At 61.1% G+C, this 21185-nt stretch overlaps 1 protein-coding gene across 1 annotated transcript; it reads left to right on the top strand.

Annotated features, from left to right (window-relative positions):
• Positions 1–14: 14 nt before the first annotated feature.
• Positions 15–8806, top strand: MEX3D (mex-3 RNA binding family member D). The gene is made up of 2 exons (XM_087867444.1): positions 15–661; positions 6587–8806. Exons 1-2 carry the CDS (start codon positions 73–75, stop codon positions 7969–7971), a joined length of 1974 nt encoding a protein of 657 aa, XP_087723570.1. The 5' UTR covers positions 15–72; the 3' UTR covers positions 7972–8806.
• Positions 8807–21185: the final 12379 nt, after the last annotated feature.

Consider the following 21185-nt stretch of genomic DNA (forward strand, 5'->3'; position numbering starts at 1 on the left):
GGCGGCGGCGGCGGCGGCGCGGGCGGCCGGCGGCCGAGAGGCGGGGGCGCGGGCCCGAGCGCTAGCGCCGCCATGCCCGGCTCCACCGGCCAGCCCGACGGCGGCGGCGGCGACCCCAGCCTGCGCCCCCCGCCCCCGCCGCCCCCGCCGCCGCCGCCGCCGCCGCCGCCCCTGCCCCTGCCCGAGGGCGCCGAGGAGGAGGCCGCGCCCGACGACGCGGCCGCCGCCGCCGCGCTGCGCCTGGCGCTGGACCAGCTCTCGGGGCTGGGGCTGGGGGGCGCGGGCGGCCCGGACGAGGAGGGGGCGGCCGCGGGCGGCGGGGACGGCGCGGCGGCGGTGGGCGGCGCGGACGGCGGGGCGGCGGCGGAGCCTGCGCCCCCCGACGGGCCGGAGACTGGCGCGCCCGCGGTGGCCGAGGCCGTGGCGCCGGGCTCGCTGGCGCTGCTGGAGCCCGACGTGAGCCCGCCGCCGCCGCCGCCGCCCCGGCAGTCGCCGCCCGACGTGTTCGCCGGCTTCGCGCCCCACCCCGCGGCCCTGGGCCCCCAGACGCTGCTGGCCGAGCAGATGAGCGTGATCGGCAGCCGCAAGAAGAGCGTGAACATGACCGAGTGCGTGCCCGTGCCCAGCTCCGAGCACGTCGCCGAGATCGTGGGTCGCCAGGGTGAGTGGCCGCCGTCTGGGGCGCCGCCCCCGGGGTCCCCGCACCGCGCGCCCTGGGGAGGGGGCCGCCCCAGCCCAGCCCGCGGCCGGACGCCAGGCCCTGGCCACGCCCCGTGTGGGCCCCGGCCTCAGTGGCCGCCTGTGCGCCTTTGTCCTGCCGCGGGCCGCGGGAGAAAGTTGGGTGCAGCCCGCGCTCCTCCCCTCCACGCTCCGTTCCGCCGCTGCCTTTGTCTGGGCACCTCCAGCCCGGTCAAGCCCCTCTGTGCGGCGCCTCTGCTCAGGCCCTGGGCCGCCTGCTGTGACATCCCGAGAACCAGGGGGCCGGGCTGGGCGGTGGGCGCTGCACACCCAAAGCAGGCACGGGGCGGGGCTCGCAGGGGCTTGGGGGTGGCTCGGGGGCGGGGCAGGGGGGCTCAGGCAGGGTCAAGAGAGAAGTTCGGCGTACAAAGAAGGTGCACATCTCCACTTGCCAGCCTGGGAGCCCTGCTGGGGGTGGGGGGGAGCACAGGATGAGAGAGGATCCCCACCTCGCTCTCAGCCCCGAATTCCGGGATGTGGGGACATGCTTAAGGACCAGCTGTAAAAGCTCTCCTGAGATCCAGGCTCTTAGCCCTCCCCTGGCAGGCCCAGGGTGTGGGGGTCCCAGCAGCAGCATTGTCAGAGTCCCTGTGGCCGCCCCATTGTTCTCTTTGTTAGAGAGCCAGTCTGAGATTTGCAGGGTGACATCAGGCCGGCCGCCGCTCATTGGCCCTGGAGCTGGAGCTGCGGGCGGGCGGCCAGGAGGGTGGTGGGCAGTGCTCCTCCGGACACACGCCCACCCACCCTTTTAGCCAGCTGCCCACAGCCCCAACTTTCTCCTGCCTTCTGCCTGCACCTCCCTGTTTCCCACTCCCTGCTGGTAGGCCAGGTTCTAGAACTTGGGGTGGGGTCTGGGCGGGGCTTGAGGTGGAGCTGCAGGACATTCAAGCTGGCCTTTGGGGGCTCAGTAACAGGAGCGGGGGCGGGGGCTTGAATTGCAGGGTGACTTGTCACCCCTGCCACCGGGGGGCAGAGGACCACAGGGATGCTCTGGGCACTGCCCTCTCAGAGTTCTGGGTGGGAGGGGTGGTTTGGCCCGTGAGCCCTTTGGCTTTGGGCGCAGGTGCGGCCCATCAGGTGTCCCCCCCCCCCCCAATCTGGACACCAGGAGAGCCAGGTGTCATCGTGCTGGGCTGACGGACAGACCAGGACTTGGGACCAGGGGAGGGGGACAAGTGGTCCTCTGAGCCCTGTCGGCTGCCTCCCATGGGCAGGCACAGCAGGACTCCAGGCCTGACCGTGCCCCTGCAGCACCCTGCCTCGGCCCCTTCCCTGCCCCAGTCACCACACCTGCACTGGATGTATAACAGGACCGCTGCCATGTGCAGAGCGTGCAGATGCCGGCCGAGGGCAGGGGGGTGGCCGTGGAAACCCAGCCTGGGGGCTGTTGTCCAGGGTCCCTAGGCTGATCTGCCGGCTGGCAGAGCACGGAGCAGGAGAGCGTGTGTCCTGTGAATGCGCGTGTTCTGGCCCCGGGGTCCTCCGGAGAGGCTGAGGCCACCGCAGTGGTGGCAGGAGTCAAGCAGAGGGCGTCCGAGCCTGTGCCTTTGGTTGTGGGGGAGCAGGCTGGGGGGGTCAGCCCCCCACCCCGACCCCCCGCTGTGATTTTTGGCACCTGTTTATTGGATGCCAGCCTGGGGTCCTGCTGGTGGCAGACAGGAAGGCAGGCTCTGGGGGGGGTGCCGACGGGGCTGGCTCTGTGACCCTGGGCACATGAGCTCTCCTATCTGTGATGGGGGGACAGCACCTCCCTCGGGGGGTTTTGTGAGGGTTCTCCAGCCAGAGGGTTCTAATCCCAACCGTGTGTTGGTACACAGTAGTACTCTCTAAGGGGGGCGCAGGGTCTTGGGGAGGGAAGCATGAATGCCAGGACAGGTTGGCCCCTTTGGCAGCCCTTGACTCTCCCAGCTCTAGGACCATCTGTAGCTCCCATCTTCTCCCACCCAGGTGTCAAGCACAGCCTGGAAGACATTTTCTGCCCCAATCCTGACCCCTCCCTTCCTGCAATCACCCGTCCAGTCTCCGCCCTGGGGGTTCCTGGACACAAAGCCTGTCCCCTCTAACCGTCCTGGCTCTCAAGAGGGCAGAAGGCACAGCTTACTGTGAACTCCTCCTCTGTCAAACCCCAGGTCCAGGGGCCACTCTGTCCCCTAGAGGGCAGGCCAGAGTCTCACAGACCTGGGGTCTACCCTTTCCCTGAGGCTCACTTGCCGTTCTCTGAGCTGATTTTTCCATCCTAGAGTGGGTCCCTGCACTTGGTGGGGACAGGATCAGTGATCACAACCCCTGGGAGTTCTCTGTTCTCCCTGAGGCTGAGTGGCCTGGAAGGTACCCTGCATGGGAGCCTCGACCTGCCCCGCCTCACGGAGCCTCGAGAGATCCCCCGGAGAAGGTCCTCTGTAGCTGCTGGCCACAGCAGGCAGAGACACGGGCCAGAGCCGGTCGGCAGGGCTGGGACTCGAACCTCAGTCGCTCTGGCTCTGTCTGTGCTGCAGGGAACAGAGGTGGCCCGGGAGAGGACTTTCTATTTTCCAAAGCTCCAGGACTGGGGGAGTCCGTAAAGGTCACTTGGGAGGCTGGTGCCCACTTGTCCTCAGTGTGACCTTGGACCCGGTCCTCCTGAGAGTCTGCCGTTAGCACCCTGGCTGGGCTGGGTGGTGAGCACCCCGCCAGCTGCCTGGAGGTCTGGGTCAGGAGTGAGAATGAGTGAGTGAAGGATGACCGTGCTGGGCTGTGCCGGCCATCACCCAGGGTCCCGCTGTCTCTGCCGCTGTCAGGCGAGGGCCCCCTCAGTTGGGGGAAGGCTGCTGCACTCGCGGCTCTCCCTCGCTCACCCCCTGTGCCTGGCGTTGGGTGCTTTTTCTGGCAGCTGGGGTTGCAGCGGGGCTGTCAGTGGGGCTCGGGCCTGGTGTTCCTATTTATCCACTGTGGGTCCGGGTTGGGGGTCCATTTTGTTGGCCTGCAAAGGCCTTCCCTGTGTCCGGAGGGTCTCCGTGCCCGTTTGACAGATGAGCCGCCCCCCCCCCCCGCAGACCCACCCTGCTGTGATGTGGCCCAGCCAGGACTGGGCTCATTTTGGCCCCACTTTGGGGAGAGCACCCCACTGGGTTTGGGGTGATGGTCGTTGTGAGGATTTGTCCCAGCCCTGTCCTGCTTCCAGATCTCTGTACCTGCTGTGCTCTCAGCCAGGAGCCCTCCCCTGGCACGTGTCCTTCCAAAGGTGACCTCTTTTGCTCCCCCTCACGGCCTTGAGGTTTTGTTGATAAGTGTAGCCTGTGGTTCCTGTGTGGGGTCCCTGGGGGCAGCACCTGGAGCGCCCGAGCTCCTGAGTGCCCAGCCCACGGGAGGTCAGGACCCCAGAATGAGGTCATATGGGCGATGGGATCAGGCTCCACTTGGGGACCTGAGGCACCCCCGTCTGAGGGGAGGCTCCGGCTGCCGTGAGGAGGGAGTTGACTGAATGGGGGGGGCGGTCACCTCCATTCCCACACACACCTGCTTGAGTGAGCATCCTGGTAGCCAGGCCCAGGGCTCTGCCTCTCAGCCTGTTACCCGTCGGAAGCTGTAGCCCCGGGTTCCCCGCTAGCACACGGCTTGGCCCCTGACCACCCCCACTGTTGCCTGTCTGGTCCTCCCGCCAGGGCAGGTGTGTGGCCCCATTCACTCTCACTGCCCCAATTCCCCGACCTGGCAGTCCCACCCCCTCTCAAAGTCTGCCCCTTAGGGTGCCGGCGTGGGTGGGGCTTGGGCCCTGGGTGTCACAGCCAAAATGCAGTCAGTGAATTTGTCTCTTCCGGGAGGGGGCGGGCCGGGGGCCAGCTCTGTCCTCAGCCAGTTCCGTGTGACCGGGAACAAGGGCTGCTTCTCCGGCCGTGCAGAGGGTGCCCCCGCACATGTGGGTGTCATCCCCTGCCCCTTCTCCTGGCCTGGCCTCCCTGTCCCCGCATGGGCCTGCGGGGAAGGAACACTTCAGGTGAGGTTACGATCCCCCTGCCAGCCGCCTCTGAGACTCATGACGGCAGGGCACCTGCCTCGGGTGCTGGGTCTGGGCCCTTCTCTTCCTGATGAGGAAACGGAGGCCCAGGACAGGCCTTCAAGTGGCCAAGCGTAATCCCAGTGCACTGGCCCTTCCTTACAGCCCTCCAGCCTCGGGGAGTTCGGGAAGGTGGAACTGAGACGTGTGTGCTGGGGTCCCGCTGTAGTCCATGTGGGCTTCCTGGAGGAAGGGGTGCTGGGCTGTGACTTGATGCAGAGAAGGGGCTGCAGGCACTGTTGCAGATGGGAAAGGTCGTGGAGGGGGGAGGCAGTGAGGCCAGGTCAGGGGAGCCGCAGAGAGGGAAGGACTGACGTGTGTGATTGGAAAGCTTTCCTCCCAGCTGCCAAGTGGGGAGGGAACCGCCGTTGGGGCAGAAGTGGAGGCAGCCCCAGGTCAGGATGGGTTTGGGGGGATGCCAGTGAGACGACGCTGGCACCGAGAGGGAGGACACCAGGCGGGGGAGGGGGAGTGGCTCAGGACCCAGGAGAGGGGGTAGAAGCCGCCGTGCCCCCCCCCCCCCCCGGGAGATGTCTGACCCCGGTTCACTGGGCTCTGCTTTTGCTCAAAGCCTCGATTGGGCTGCTGTCCTTGGGCTCAGGGTGAGGCTGCCCCCCCACCCCCAGACACCCCTCCCGTCTCCCAGTGCCCCCTCAGGCCCCCTCAGGCCAGGCAGCCGCACTGGTCCCGCTAACTTTGTATCTTCTGCTCCCAGAGAAATTAGCAACACTGTTCTCTCTGTGCCGCCTCTGGATTGAAACAATGTCCCTGTGTCCCTGGAGCCGCCCCAGAGCCGGCAGGGGGGTCTTCCAGACTTGTGGGCCCGGACTCAAGATGTCTTAACAGGCCCCGGGGCTGGGGGCGGGGGTATCAGACAGCCGGGCCGGCACCCCCATCAAAGACCCTGCCTCTGACCCCACCCGGCGCGCAGATCTGCCCCCTCCACAGGGCAGGCCCCCGGCCCAGCCAGTGACAAACCACAGTGCCCTGCCCTTGAGCGTCCCCGCAGAAGCTGGGACCACCGGGGCCTTAGGAGCTGACCTGAGTTAGGGCGCAGCAGACCTGGGCTTCCCTTGGGCTGGGGAGGGCCGGTTGGTCAGGAGAAAACCCTAGGCGGTTTGCACAATCTGACTCGGGGCTGTCCTGCCCGTCCGCCGGGGAGTTGGGGTCAGGGGCATGCAGTAGTGTCCCTAGGACTGACCTACCACACTGGGTGGCTGCAAATGATAGAAACCATCCTCACCCTGTTCTGAGGGCGCGAGTAGAGAGCCGAGGTGTCGGCAGGGCCACGCGCTCTCCAGAGACTGCAGACCACCTGTGCGGCCAGCTCTCCTGGCTTCTGGAGGCCGGCAGACCTCCTGTCCCTAGTCTCGTGCTGCCTCGTCCCCATCTCTGCTTCGTCCTCACAGGGCTGCCTGTCTCCTCTGTCTTTGTCCCTCCTCTTGTAAGGACACCTGTCACTGGGTTCAGGACCACCCTATGCCAGTATAACCTCGTGTTAACTAATTACACCTGCCAGACATTTTCAAATGAGGTCCTGTTCACAAGTACCAGGTGGTCTGAATTCTGGGACACACTGTTCCATCCACAGTGGGGTCCTCCTTGCCTTCTTGCCTTTTTGCCAAACCCATCACCACCTGCAAGTCTGGGACCGGAGGGGAAACGGAGAACCGTGTGTCTGAGGATACAGCCCAGGCTGGTGTGGCCGAGGAGTGGGGGGGCTCCCAGCCCCACTTGCGGGCTGGCCCCCGCAGCTGCCAGCCGCGGAGGGGGCCCCATCCTCACTGTGTCTCCCCCCACCCCCTCACCACCCAGGGTGCAAGATCAAGGCTCTGCGTGCTAAGACAAATACATACATCAAGACGCCGGTGCGTGGGGAGGAGCCGGTGTTCATCGTGACTGGCCGCAAGGAGGACGTGGAGATGGCCAAGCGCGAGATCCTGTCCGCCGCCGAGCACTTCTCCGTGATCCGCGCCACGCGCAGCAAGGCCGGCGGGCTGCCCGGCGCCGCGCAGGGTCCGCCTAACCTGCCAGGACAGACCACCATCCAGGTGCGCGTGCCCTACCGCGTGGTGGGGCTGGTGGTGGGGCCCAAGGGCGCCACCATCAAGCGCATCCAGCAGCGGACGCACACGTACATCGTGACGCCTGGGCGCGACAAGGAGCCCGTGTTCGCCGTGACGGGCATGCCCGAGAACGTGGATCGGGCGCGCGAGGAGATCGAGGCGCACATCACGCTGCGCACGGGCGCCTTCACCGATGCGGGCCCCGACAGTGACTTCCACGCCAACGGCACCGACGTCTGTCTGGACTTGCTCGGAACGGCGGCCGGCCTCTGGGCCAAGGCCCCCAACCCTGGGCGGCGGCCGCCCGCGCCCACGGCCGGCCTCCGCGGGGACGGGGCCCTGGGGGCCCCCGGGGGACCCGAGGCCTTCTACGCGGGGGGCCGCGGGGGGCCGTCGGTGCCCGATGCGGGCCCTGCCAGCCCCTACGGAGGCTCGGGCAACGGGGGCTTCACCTTCGGCGGGGACGGCCCGGGGGCCCCGTCGGGGCCGCCCGTCCCCGAGGACTGTGACTTCGGCTTCGACTTCCTGGCGCTGGACCTGACCGTGCCCGCCGCGGCCACCATCTGGGCCCCCTTCGAGCGGGCCGCGCCGCTGCCGGCCTTCAGCAGCTGCTCGGCCGTCAATGGGGCCCCCGCGCCGCCCGCCCCGGGTGCCCGGCGCAGCAGCGGGGCCGGCACGCCGCGTCACTCGCCCACGCTGCCCGAGCCCGGGGGCCTGGCCCTGGAGCTCCCGCTGGCCCGCCGCGGAGCCCCGGACCCGGTGGGCACCCTGGCCTGGCGGCCGGCGCAGGGCACCCTGTCGTCCTTCTCCGGCAGCGCCAGCTTCTCCGCGGCCACCTCGCTGCCCAGCAGTTCCTCGGCCTCTGCATGTGCCCCCCTGGACTCCGGGGCCTCCGAGGGCGGCCGCAAGCCCCCGGCGGCCGCGTCGTCGGCCGCCCCGCCCCCGGCCGCCTCGGCCCCTGCCTTGGCGCGGGAGTGCGTGGTGTGCGCCGAGGGCGAGGTGATGGCCGCGCTGGTGCCCTGCGGCCACAACCTCTTCTGCATGGACTGCGCCGTCCGCATCTGCGGCAAGAGCGAGCCCGAGTGCCCGGCCTGCCGCACGCCCGCCACCCAGGCCATTCATATCTTTTCCTAGCGGCTCGGCTGGCCGCCGCAGGCCGGGGGGGGGGGTGGGGGGTGGGGGGGCGCGGCGGGGGCGGCGGGGCCAGCCCTTCACAGACGAGCTTTAACTCGGTCCCAGGCGTGGAGACGGCTGCCCGACGGCATCTCAGTTCCTAACGAACAGTATTGAGTCGACAGGTTAAAATAAAACAGAGAGAAAAGGTCTGCTTGCACTTTTTATTTAAGACTCCCCGCCCCCCCAGGGTGATCTTTTTAAGGAAAAAGAAAAATATATATATATGTATACATATATATGTATATATATATACACACACGATTTTTACAACTCGGTTGTCCTTCTTTGGGACGTGGATTTCTGACTTGTCAGCGCTGGCTCCGGAGGCGGCTGCAGCCTCTGCGAATCCCCGCGAGGAGAGTGGCCACATTTTTATTCCCTCCGGGGCGGCTAATCGGTTACCCTTTTGTATGCGGCGGACAGGCTGGAGGGGCGGGGGGGAGGCGGGGGGGGGGGGCCAACCAGAAATTTCTAACTTTTTGTTTTTAATTATTAATCCCCTTCTGCTGTGGTTTCTGTTGTCAGTTTTTAAATTTTTTTAAATTGTTTTTTTTTAAACTTTTACTTTTTACCTCTTGTGTATATGTAGGGAATTTATAGGGAAATATGTACTTTATGGAATAAATTTTAAGAACTAAAATATATTTTATTTTAAATAAAGTAACGGACCTTTAATCTTACACAGCTAAATTACGATTATATATTTGCTGAGCTGACTTAAGGGTTCAGAAAATTGTATCAAGAGTTTTATTTTTTGACTTCAAAGCCTTCTTAATAAAGTCTTTTTACTACATGTGAGCCCTTGGCGTGGTGTGGGGCGGGTGGGCATGGGAGAGGGAGGACCGGGGGAGGTGTGCTCAGAGCCAGCCCCCTCGCCCCCTAATTTTCCAGATAAAGGAATTTGGACTCAGGATATAACCCACGCACAAGCCCAGGCTCTTCTAAGCGTAAACGCCCAGCACTGTGCCTGGTTCCAGATGAGGGCACTGGGTCTGGAGGAGAAGGTGGTGCAGATAGGCCCCCCTTTTCCTGAGGCTCAGGTCCCCTACATTCCAGGGGACAGCCAACCATGGGGCCGGCTATGGCCGCCATGGAGGGAGGGGTGCCAGGCTCTGCAGTGGCGGGGTGGGGGGAGACTCCCAGTCCTGTCGTGCAGAAGAGGAAACGGAGGTCTGGAAATCCCACTCCCAGGATGGGTTCTAACACCTTCCTGTCCCCAAAGGACATCTGAGTGATGAGCACACGTGCCATACCTCCCTCACCGGGTCTAGTTGGGAGCAGAAGACCATGCCTGTAGGGCCACTAGACAATTCAGGAGTAGGGGGGGGACGGGTGGCCCAGAGTCAGGTCTGTGGGATTATGCGTTGAACCACCCACAGTCAGTGGGTGCCACCAAAGTTCCCAAGGAGGGGAAGAAAGCTCTGGAGTGAGTGGAGGGTGGGCTGTGAGGCATGGGGACTGCTCCAGAGACAAGCTGGGAAGCCAGGGGCCCGGAGGCTGCTGGCTTGAGTGGGCACTGAGGACGGGTCTCCAGAACAGAGCCTGCTAGGGAAGCTAGGGAGGCATGGTGGAGCAACCTGGAGGACCTCTAAGAGGAGGTGAGGGGCTCAGGAAAACAGGTGGGGCAACAGGAGGGGGCAGATGGACGGGGCACCACGTGGGCCTCGTCTCCAGTGAGTGGTGGCCACGTCGGCCCCTCCAGCTGAGTGGTAGCCCCTGGAGGCTGCAGGACCTAGGGTGAGTTTCGAAGAGCCACACGTACCCGGGGTTCCAGCCCGCTCTGGCTGGAGTTTCCCCATCTCCACATCCCCAGGTCCGGTGCGGATCGTGGACAGCGGAATCACGGCCCCAGAACCTGTGAATGGACCTTATTCGGAAAAAGGGTCTTAGCAGATAGAATTAAGGATGTGAGGGGAGCTCCTCCTAAATGAGGGTGGGCCCAAGTCCAATGATGAGCGTCCTCACAGAAGACATACAGTGGGGGATTCAAGACCCAGACCGGAGAGAGAAGCCATGTGAAGACAGAGGCAAGCCCAGGGGTGCCTGGAGTCCCAGAAGCTGAAAGAGGCAGGAGGACCTTCTCCTGAAGCCCCCAGAGGAAGCCAACAGTGAGGGAACAAACCTTACGGTCTTAAGCCGCCGGCTTCGTGGCAGTTCTTTACAGCAGCCACGGGAACCAGTACGGGTGGGTGGGCGGCACGGAACCTGGGGTCTGGCCCACAGTTCGGGGGGGGGGGGTGGATATAGCTGCAGTGGCACCTGGTGAGCAGGGGTGAAGTTAGACCATAGCCTCCATCCTGCAGGGGGCTACAGAGGCAGTGGGGGGTGAGAGTGTGGAGAGAAAGAGAAAGCAGCCCCTCTTGAGGGGCTGAGGGGTTGAGGGAAAGACAGGACATAGAGGGGGTTGAAAGTCAGTTCTTGGAAAGGAGGTGGGGGCTGGAGCCCAAGCAAGGGGTTTCTGAGAGACGCCATGGGGGAGGGCCTGATCGGAGGACATTCTGTGCTAGAACTATCCAGAAATGTCTGAGGGATGAGCTCGCGCCCTGCTGAGGGGTTGTGAGGCTGATCACTGGGGGGCCAGAGTTGCCGGGGCCCTTGGGGAAAGCTGAGAGGTAGATTCTCGAGCTTGCCATCTGAGGCCCTGGATCCAGCTGTGCCTGAAGGCAGCCCATCCCCACCTCTCAGTCAGGGGTGCCAGCAAGCTCTCCTGCTGTCCTGAAGCAACTCGATCTCATCACACTTACAGGGGCCACGTTTCTGGCCAGAGAGCTGGGGAGCATTCCCTGGGGCGACAGTGCTCAGCAGAGCAAGTTCCCTGTGGCTTCAGCCTCTTCACAACTAGACACACTCAGGAAAGCCAAAGTCTGAGGCAAGCCTCCATTGCCCTCGTCACTCATCTCTCTTGGCTCATGGGCCCAGCACGTCGAGGTGACCTTTGTCCAGCGTCTTCTGAGAAGGCCTTCATTCTGGGTCTCATTAGATTGCAGGGACATGATGAAGGATAAGCCCGTGGTCTCCTGTCTGTGAGACTGAGCCATCTACAAAGTCGGCTCAGTGTGGGAATGATACGTCACCTGCATGACCACATGTCCCTGGCAAGTCCCTGGGACAGGGATATGTCATCTTGTGCCCACCATGTGTAGGGAAAACCAGAAGCTCTAGAGACAGACATCTAAGTCCCATTCCGGCCGACCGCTTTCCTGCTTCCACCTCATCCACCCCTGTCAGGCCCCCGGGCAGCCCCCATTTTTGCCACCACCTGCCTTGCCCCTGGAGCCTCCCCTTACAAGGAGAAAGCCACACCAGCCCACGCTGGACTTCAGTGGCCAACAGAATTTAAATGTAAATGTAAAGAGCCACGTATGGCTGGTGGCTCCCACACTGAGCAGCGTCACTCTAGAATGTTCCAGTCCAGCATCGCCCAGTAACGGCACAATGGTGGGAATGTTCTCGATCTGTGCGCAACATTACAAGAGCCGCCAGCCACACCGAGAGACTGAACACCTGAAATGCGGCTCGTGCAGCTCAGAAACTGAACTTTTACTTTTGTTTTAATGACATTTAAATAGCCACAAACAAAAAAGGGACGGCATCTGGGGCAAGTACTGTGCTGTGCAGCCTTCAGGACACTTTCACTCCAGGGAAGCAGGAAGTCCAGAGCGCCTAGAGATTCTGGTAACTGCGCGTGCAGATGTCCTGATCAGAGTGTCCCTGAGACAACAAAGGCCCCCAAGGTGGGGGTGACCCTGGGCTCCCAGGGGCCCGGCATCCTCACGAGGTCCTCATGAGAGGGAGGCAGAGGGCGGGAGGCCCCGAGACCAGCAGACCCTGCGTTGCTGGTGGAGGGGGGACCGCGGGTCAGGGCGAGGCAGGAGTCGGGTCTCCCTGGGGCCCCGGGCGGACCAGCCCTGCCCGCCCCTGGGTTTTAGGACTTCTGAGCCGGGAACTGTCAGAGAGTCAGTGTGAGTGGTTTAAGTGGCCAGGCTTATGGTGAGCTGTGCAGTACTCCCAGGAAACTCGCACCCTTGCGGGCACCGCTGACCCTTTGGGCTGCTCAGGGAGAATACGACGCGAGCCAGGGCGTCTTGTGGTGTCAGGAAGTAAGGACTTGCTCCAGAAGCCCACGAGGAGAGGGCATGTGCAAGGGACACAGGAGCCGCCAGCGGCCAGAGCTCCCAGTGGCGGGGGCTGAAGCAAGTCACCCCTGAAAATACAGGACACCCAGCTAATTCGAACCTCAGGCAAACAATGAGTCTTGTTTCGTATCTCCCAGATTCTGCGTGGGACGTCCTTCTGCCTGAGTGATTGGTACTTACCCGAAATTCGGATTTAACAGAGCGTGCTTCCGTTGTGTGGACGCGGTAAGGAGCGGAGGGAGGAGAGACGAATGCACTGATTCCCCGGAGACGGTGTGCCCAGAGCTCCGGCCTGTGGCTCCGAAATTCTGCCGGGGGCTCGAGGTGAGGTCAAGCCGCCGGGACACGGGCTGGTGGACACGAGCCATTAAGCTCTCAGTTTATTGATGCACACGGGAGCCTGTTTCTTGCCATAACCGGGAGCGGGTGGGCATGAAGTTGAGACCCCCCCCCAGCAGCACATGGGGGGTCCCTGGGAACCCCCTGCACCAGCCCCAGGGTAGGCCCCGCCCACGACCAGGTGGGAGCGAGCAGCCCGTCTTCTGTCGCCACCGTGTGGCCGGGGCTGCACATGACGCCCTGCCCTCCACGCCTGGCCTGCCGGGTCTCTAAGCGGACGCTACGGCCCTTCGGCCCAGGGCTGCGGGCTCCCTCGGGCACGAACAGGCCTACCTTTCTCGCCTGTGTCCACTGACCGTCCCCGGCCCAGCAGCAGGAGGCGCTCCCGAAATGTGTGTCGATGGAGCAAATGACAGGGCACCCAAAGCACTGGGTTTCCTTTACTCACACCAGCTCTGGCCCTCCGGTGTGGGAGGGGTCACTCAGGGCAACCTGAGCACCCCGCGCCCTGGGGCTGCTGCCACCTTCCCCAGTAGCAGAAAGGACTCCAGTTCATCGGCTTTTTTTTTTTTTCCCAATTAAATGGTATTTTTCTCCCCAGTGGTGGTGAGCGCACTGAGTATCTTGGGGGGACCGAGGGAGGCAGGCCACCAGGTGAGGAGAGAGAACGAGGTCCCATGGGGAAGGACACAGGGGGCCAGGTCCCAGGAGAAGTTCTGGACGCCAGGGAACAGCCGTCTGACTGTAAAAATGCGTCTCATTGGGTCGCCCGGGTGGCTCGGTCGGTGAAGCGTCTGCCTTCGGCTCAGGTCAGGATCCCGGGTCCTGGGACCCAGCATCAGGCTCCCTGCTCGGAGGGGAGCTGCTTCTCCCTCCCCCTCTGTCCCTCCCCGTGCTTGTGCTCACTCTTGTTCACTCTGTCTCCCTGTCAAATAAATAAATAAAATCTTAAAAAAAAAAAAAAAAAGAACGCCCTCTAGGTTCACCCAAGTTGTTGCAAATGGCCAGATTTCATTTTTTATGGCTGTGTAATATTCCCTTGTATTAAAGAATTTCCTTTTTTTGGGGCGCCTGGGTGGCATAGCGGTTAAGCGTCTGCCTTCGGCTCAGGGCGTGATCCTGGCGTTCTGGGTTCGAGCCCCACATCAGGCTCCTCTGCTATAAGCCTGCTTCTTCCTCTCCCACTCCCCTGCTTGTGTTCCCTCTCTCACTGGCTGTCTCTATCTCTGTTAAATAAATAAATAAAATCTTTAAAAAAAAAAGAATTTCCTTTTTTTTTGAGGTAATACAAGGAATATAATTTTTATTCATAGGCTTATAGTAGTTTGAAGAAAGAAATGTTCCATTTAGAAATGCTACCAAGGTCTTTGTTATTACCTAGTTTTTTTCATCATGAGGAGTGCGCTCCTTAGTCCCTATCACCTGTTTCACCCCTCCCCCACCTCCCCCTCGGTGACCGTCAGTGTGTTATTGGGAGTTCAGACCCTTTCTTGCTTTCCCCCCCTCTCTCCTCCCCTTTGTTCATTCTTGGGTTGTTGTTGTTTTTTAAGAGTTTATTTATTTGAGAGAGACTGAGAGAGAGAGAGAGAGAGAGTGCAAGTAGGGCAGAGGGAGAGGGAGAAGCAGGCTCCCGGCTGAGCAGGGAGCCCCATGCGGGACTCGATCCCAGGACCCCAGGATCACGACCTGAGCCGAAGGCAGACGTGTCACCAACTGAGCCACCCCGGTGCCCCAGTTTGTTTTGTTTTTTAAATTCTGCATATGAGTGAAATCATACCCTCTAGTTCCATCCACGTCGTTGCAAATGGCAAGATTTCATCCTCCCTGGTGGCTGAGGACTATCCCATTGTATATATGGACCACATCATCTTTGTCCATTCCTGTGTCGGTGGGCATCTCGGCTCCTTCCACCGTGTGGCTACTGTGGACATCGCTGCTGTGAACATGGGGTGCACATGCCCCTTCGGGTCACTGCATCTGTATCTTTGGGGTAAACCCCCAGTAGTGCAGTTGCTGGGTCATAGGGTCGCTCTACTGCTAACGTCCTGAGGACCCTCCACACCGTTCTCCAGAGAGGCTGCGCCAGCTCGCGTTCCCGCCAACTGGGTAGGAGGTCCCCCTTTCTCCACATCCTCGCCCACATCCGTCGTTTCCCGACTTCCTGATTTTGGCCGTTCTGACGGGTGTGAGGTGGGATCTCAGTGTGGTCTTGATTGTGTTTCCCTGAGCTGAGTGACGTGCAGCATTTCTTCATGTGTCTGTTGGCCATTTGTATGTCTTCTTTGGAGAAATGTCTGTTCATGTCTTCTGCCCATTTTTAATTGGATTATTTGGGTTTTGGGCATTGAGTTGAGTCAGTCCTTCTTTTAGAGGCTGAATACCACTTCAGCGTACGGATGGACATGTTCTGCTCAGCCGTTCGTCGGTCGCTGGACACTGGATGTACCGACATTGGAAAGCTCACCGTGTCGCTGGGATTGACCGTATGAGAAGAGCTGATTTTCCTTGCGAGCACGGCCTCCTGTGACTCAGTGCAGCCTGGAGAGGCGGGTCTGCGTTCTCCTGGGCTGGAGGTCTTACACGGCAGGCGCTGGTGGGCCGAGGCTGCAGAGAAGAAGGCGGGGCTTGTTGGAAGTACACGGGCCTCTGCCCTCGCAGTGCGGACGCCCCACGATGCCTCTGATGAGGCCAGGGTGATCAGCTGTCTCAGACAGTCACACCAGTGACAGCAGCGGCGATCACCGTGCCCCCATGCAGAGCGCTTCCTGAGTGATGGGCGCCGGGTCAGCTCACCCCTCACCTGCTCTGCTCCTCGAAGGGCCCGGGCCAAACCCCACATGGAGGAGCGCACGGAGGCTTCTAATCCTTCCTCGGTCACCCTCAGCCACGGGGGCCTCACGGCTGAGACCCACTGTGCCCCACACCTGCTGTCCCTCTGGCCCGCGGATTCCCACACTGGTGAGGGGGGTTCAGGGTCACTGCAGCCTGGCAGGACCGCAGAACGCAATCTCCTGCTCTCTGGGTTACTTTTTCCCCTAACCTGTTAGACCAGGGTCTCTCCCCACACACAAGGTTGTTTGGGGCCGGTCACTGTCTGCGGGGGGAGGGGTGTCCCAGGCACTGGGGTACTGAGCGGCATTCCTGCCCCCCCATGTCAGGACACTCCCTTTCCCCTCCTGACAGTGTCTCTAGAGTCTCGCCAGAGTGCAGACCCACCCCACCATCAGAACACTCTGTCCCCCCTCACCCACATTTCTGCTCCCGGCTCTGCGTTGCCCCTCAAAGGACACAGTGGTGGAGATTGGCCTGCAGGGCCGGTGGGCCCAGGGAAGACCAGACCTCTGCGGGGTCGGCTGGGTAAACTCCTATCTGTCACAAGGGCTCTGAACGGAAGTCCGCACCTGTCCCACATGCCACCTGCATGGACAGTTCCGCTCACAACGTCGTGGTACTCGATGCAGGCTTATTCCAAGCAGGCCCTCAGAGGGACTACGTCCCACCGAACATGACTCATACTTGATTCGGGAAACTCTTTAGTGTGGGGCATCCAAGCAGGGAGGAGAGGAGAGGCGAGGGGACCCACAGGACCCCCAGCTCTGGATCTTGGGCCCCTGCCCGCCGCCCATGCGAACCCGCCTGCCCCTGGGGGCTCCGCCTTCGGTCGGGATAAGGATATGCAGCAGAACCCTTCAGAGACCTCAGATTATGAGCACGAATTTCTTTCTTTTTTAAAGATTTTATTTATGTATTTATTTATTTGACAGAGCTGAGTGAGAGAGAAAGCGTGTGCACAAGGGGAGGGGCAGAGGGAGAAGCAGGCTCCTTGCTGAGCAGGAGCCCGATGCCGGGCTCGATCACAGGACCCTGAGATCATGACCTGAGCCGAAGGCGGATGCCTCACTGAGCCCCCCAGGCGCCCTGCACAGGAATTTCTTAATAGTCACTCTCTGGTCCGCATTTAAACTTCTCAGTGCAGTTACGGGGATTATCTAGCATTGGTTTGCTCCTGTCTCCGGGAATGCACAGTCTTGGGTGTCAGCTCTGCAGCGACCCAGGCTCTCCCACTCCTCAGAGCCAGGGGGAGCTTTAGGGAACAGCAAAGCCCGAGCCCCCCGTTCTGTTGTGATGGGCCTGGGGTGCCGCGTGGGCAGCAAGGATTTTTTAAATTGTGGTAAAATACTTATAGGATATAAACTACCATTTTAAGGGGTGCCCGGTTGGCTCAGTTGGTGGAGCGGGCGACTCTTGATCTTGGAGTCGTAAGTTCAAGCCCCACGTTGGGTGTAGAGATGACTTAAATAAAAACATAAAAATTACCATTTTAATAATTTATGTACGATTCAGTGGTATTAAGTATATTCACAAAGTTGTGCAATGGTCACTTCTATCTCATTCCAGAATATTCCATCACCCTAAAAGGAGCCATGTCTCCATCAGCTGTCACTCCCTATCCCTTTCCCCAGCCCCCAGCCCCACGAGCCCCCTTCGCGTCCATGGAGGAGCCTGTTCTGGACGTGTCACACACGTGGACGCACACGCCGTGGGGCCTTCTGTGTCTGGTTCCCTCCCTGAGCGTCGTGGGCTCGGTCCGTCCCCGGGGCAGCGCGTGTGGGCGCCGTGCTCCTGCTCGCGGTCGAGGGACGTTCCCGTTAGTGGTGGACACACTGTGTATCCGTCCATCTCTCAATGGGCATTTGGGGCTGTTTGAACGGAGCTACTATGAATGTCGATGCACACATTTTAAAAAATTGTTAATCCGGTGATTTAAAAAACTTTTAACCGAAGTATAGTCGACATATGATATTAGTCTCTGGTGTACGACAGTTGCGTACGTTGTGAGATACCCACCGTGGTGAGCGCACGCACCGTCCCACCACACAGCATATGACAATATTATCGGGTACTCCCTATGCTGTACTTTTCACCCCTGTGGCTTGTTTTGTAACTGGAAATTTGTCCCTCTTGAGCCCCTTCCCCCATTTTGCCATCCCCTGCACACAATTTCGGTTTGGAACGCCAATTTTAATTATTTAAAAGTAATCCCTACACCCACCGTGGGGCTCGAGCTCACAACCCCGAATCCAGAGTCGCACGCTCCACCTACCTTACTCCAATTTCACGTTTTTCATTTTACTCGCACCCACGTGGGGAAATTCAGGATCTCTCCCTCCCACCCACTCCCATCATAACCCCTGGCAACCACGCGTCCGTCCTCCACTTCCAAAATGTTGTCATTTCAAAAACGTTGTATCAAGAGAACCTTGGAGTATGTGCACCTGTTGGCACTGGCCTGTTTTCATTCGGCATCCTCTCTGGAATCTGCGGGGTTTTAAAACTTCCTGGTTTGGGAGGGGGGCAGGGTGGGCCTCGTATACACTTTTCTCCCCGCAATTACACACCAAGGTGACCCACGTGCCCGTGTCAAGTGGGGAGAGGACAGCCCCGACCCCAAGGCGAGTTGCACGGATTAGAGCAGTTGGGGAACCAGGTGCCCGCATCCAGGAGCCGGACCCTGCCACGCTTTATGACGTCACACACGGTTGCCACGGCAGCAGCCAACCACGTCTGCCCGGCTGTGCGGCCTGGCCCCGCCCTGCTTGCTGCTGATTGGAGGAGAAGCTGCATCACGCGCTCCCGCAGACCAATGGGGACGTGGTCCAGACGCCGGGTGCGGAGGATGCCAAGTTCCCCGCACCCTGTCCGGTTAACCGTGCTCTCGGTGGCTTTCTCTAAAAAAGCGGAAAGCTCTGGCCTGGCCTGTATCTGGGGCCATTTCTTGAAGCTCCACCCTTTGCCCACACCCACGAAAGGGAGGCTAATGGTTTTATTTCTTGAGGTGCACAGTTACCCTGTCTGAAGAAGATTCCAGAAACTCGTAGCGTGGGGGCGGTGTGGGCACCTCGCCCCTCCTGAAGTTCTCACCCTCAGAATAAGAGCTGGCCTGGGAGGTCACACGATTACTACGTTGCGTGGGGGGGGGGGGGGGTTATGTGCTGTGCCGGCGCCACAGGCAGGTGGGGACCGGCGCTCGAGGCAGGCACTGTGCAAGCGGGCAGGTACACCTGCTGAGGGCGCTGGGTCGTTCCCCCCACCCCGGAAACAACCGTCTGGGCAGACAGGGGGCGGGTCTTCTACATGTGTGGCAAGTGGACTAGTTAGCTATTGCTGGGTGGTAACAAATCGGCCCCGAACCAAGTGACTGGAAGCAGCAATACGCACTTGTCTTTTTCCTCCATCGTTTCTGCAGGTGCGGAATTCAGAAGCGGTTTGGCTGCCTGGTTCTGGCTCGGGGTCTCTCACGAGAATCCAGCCAACACCTGGGCCAGCTGGGGCTGCCTGGTCCGAGGGCTTGGCTGGGGCTGGAGGACCCACGCACAGGCGGCCCCCAGGGGCTGCTGACAGGGGGCTCAGGCCCTCACCCCGTGGGCCCCTTGCCCAGCATTATCTGAGCACCCACAGGGCACAGCACTGCAACCCACCCCCAGCCTGCGACCCCAGACACCGCCAGGCGGAAACCTACAGCTTTTATGACTGAGTTTCTGAAGCCACAGACTGTCACTGTTGATATCCTATTGGTTACATGGGCCAGCCCTAGTCCCTGTAGAGGGTCTACCCAGGGGTGTGACTACCAGGACACTGGGACTGCTGGGGGTCCTTTTGGAGGCTGCCCTCAGAAGACCGTCTGCTGGGAGGAAACGCGCCGAGGCAAAGCAACATGACCACGGGGTGTCAGCAAACATGACCACGGGGTGTCAGCATCCCTCCCCCCTCTTCTGGACCCCCCCCTTGGAGGTCACTTGGCTGGCAGGAGGAGGTCATGTTGCCCAGGCCTGGCTGATAGGCCTCAACCTGGGGCTTTTGCCAGCACTAATCAGAGAGTTTGGCTGTCCCCTTCCCCCCAGTTTGCTGAGCTGGCAGCGCCAGCCCATGCCAAGGGCCACCTTGTCACCACGCCACAAGAGCCTGCTTATGAGCGAAGTCCAAACCTCAGAGGTAGCACAAGAGATGCAAAGAGAGAGAGGGAGAGAGAGAGAGGGGCAGACGGAGCCCCATCCTTCGTCTGAGCCCCACATGCAGCCTTGCCTGCAGTCCTCTCTTCTGACCATCTCAGCATCAGAAGCCCGTCCTTCCTGTTGCTCTTAACAGTTAGGAGGGGTTTCTGTCCTTCACAACACGATGCCACCAACAGGAGAAGGGCACGTTCACAACATGTCCACCGCACACGGACACATCCCTCTGCTGTGAGCACGAGCATGGCGCCCACATGCACTGCCCGGGGACGGACCTGAGCCCACGACGCTCAGGGAGGGAACCAGACACAGAAGGCCCCACGGGGTGTGAGTCCACGTGTGTGACACGTCCAGAGCAGGCTCCTCCACGGAAGGGAAGGGGGCTCGTGGGGGCCAGGGGCTGGGGAAAGGGGGGAGGGGTGGGATGGCTAATGGGAGTGGATTTTCCTTTGGGCTGAGGGAATGTTCTGGAACTAGACAGAAGTGACGTTTGCACAACATTGTGAATACACTCAATGCCACTGAGTTGTGCACTTTAAAATGGCTAATTGCATGTTATGTGAATTTGACATCAATAAAAATACAAACAACAATAGGACAAGAAGACCGGGGAGGGGGGTGCCCAGTGTTCGCGCCCTCCCTCCGCCGGCTCCTCTCCCACCCACACTGCCTCGCTCCCAGATTCTCCATCGGCTCTCCTAGCTCCTGCCCGCCTTTTACACAAAGTAATTTCTCTTCCCACGTCAGGCCACACCAAGGCATGCGACCTCCCTGACCCACCCGGCGGCTCCCTCCGTTTCCTCCCCAGGCCTGAGCGGCAGCTCTCCTTCGCCCCGTCCTTGCACTGGGAGCTCGGAGGTGGCGCTTACACACGGGTGCAGGAGGGCGTCCGGGCCCGTGGCTGCGGGGACGAGCACGGCCACACCAATGGCTCTCTTCCTTGCTAGGGGAACATAGCGTGCGTAAACAGAAGGGACCAGGTGACCCTGTGGCCTCCCCATGAAGGCTGTGGCTCTGTCCACGGGCAGTTCGTCACAAACAGGCGGCGTTCACGCGTGCCTTTCATAATTGACAGTAAGTCATTGAGAAGGAGAAGCCCTGTCCGGAGGCGGCCAGGGCCCGGTTCTGGCTCCGGCCCAGGCAGTTCCGTCGCACGGCGAGCTGCCCCTGCCCTGCATGCAGGAGCGCCCGCAGGACGCGGGGTCCTCAGCTGGGCTGCGAAGGGTCCCACGGGGGCCGCAGCTCCGTCTGCGAGGCACCCTACCACCCGTGGCCTCTTTTCTGATGGACATGGCCTGGGTCCCAGAGACAATGACAGGGACAATTGGGGCTCACACTGTGTGTGAGGTGCTCAGCGGGCACCGGACACCCCACTTCTCCCAAAACTGTCACTTTGCATCTTTGTTGCTTTTTCCCCGATTACAAGGGAAACGTGCTTTTAGAAATGAAGCATTAGGCCTGTAAACACTTCAGTTTCTCTCTGAAGCAGGGTCTCTCCCCAGCCCTGCAGACATCGGGGTGTCCCGGGCGCTGGGGGCGCTGAGCAGCCTCCCTGGCCCCCACCCACTCGGTGCCGGCAGCATCCCAGTGTGAAGACCACAGACGCCCTGAGTCACCGCCTTGGGTCCCTGGGGGGCAGCACCGCCTCCCACTGGGAAGGGCTGTAAGGATGATCTCCTTTTAGAAA

The sequence above is a fragment of the Ursus americanus genome, chromosome 14 (assembly GCF_024610735.1).
Source record: "Ursus americanus isolate L20-20 chromosome 14, mUrsAme1.1.p, whole genome shotgun sequence".
Taxonomy (NCBI): Eukaryota; Metazoa; Chordata; class Mammalia; order Carnivora; family Ursidae; genus Ursus; species Ursus americanus.

Excerpts from the sequence above, each read along its gene's own strand:
- MEX3D (XM_087867444.1), top strand. The coding sequence starts at position 73 with ATGCCCGGCTCCACCGGCCAGCCCGACGGCGGCGGCGGCGACCCCAGC. Across the intron at positions 662-6,586 it reads CGAGATCGTGGGTCGCCAGG|GGTGCAAGATCAAGGCTCTG; the intron begins GTGAGTGGCCGC and ends CTCACCACCCAG.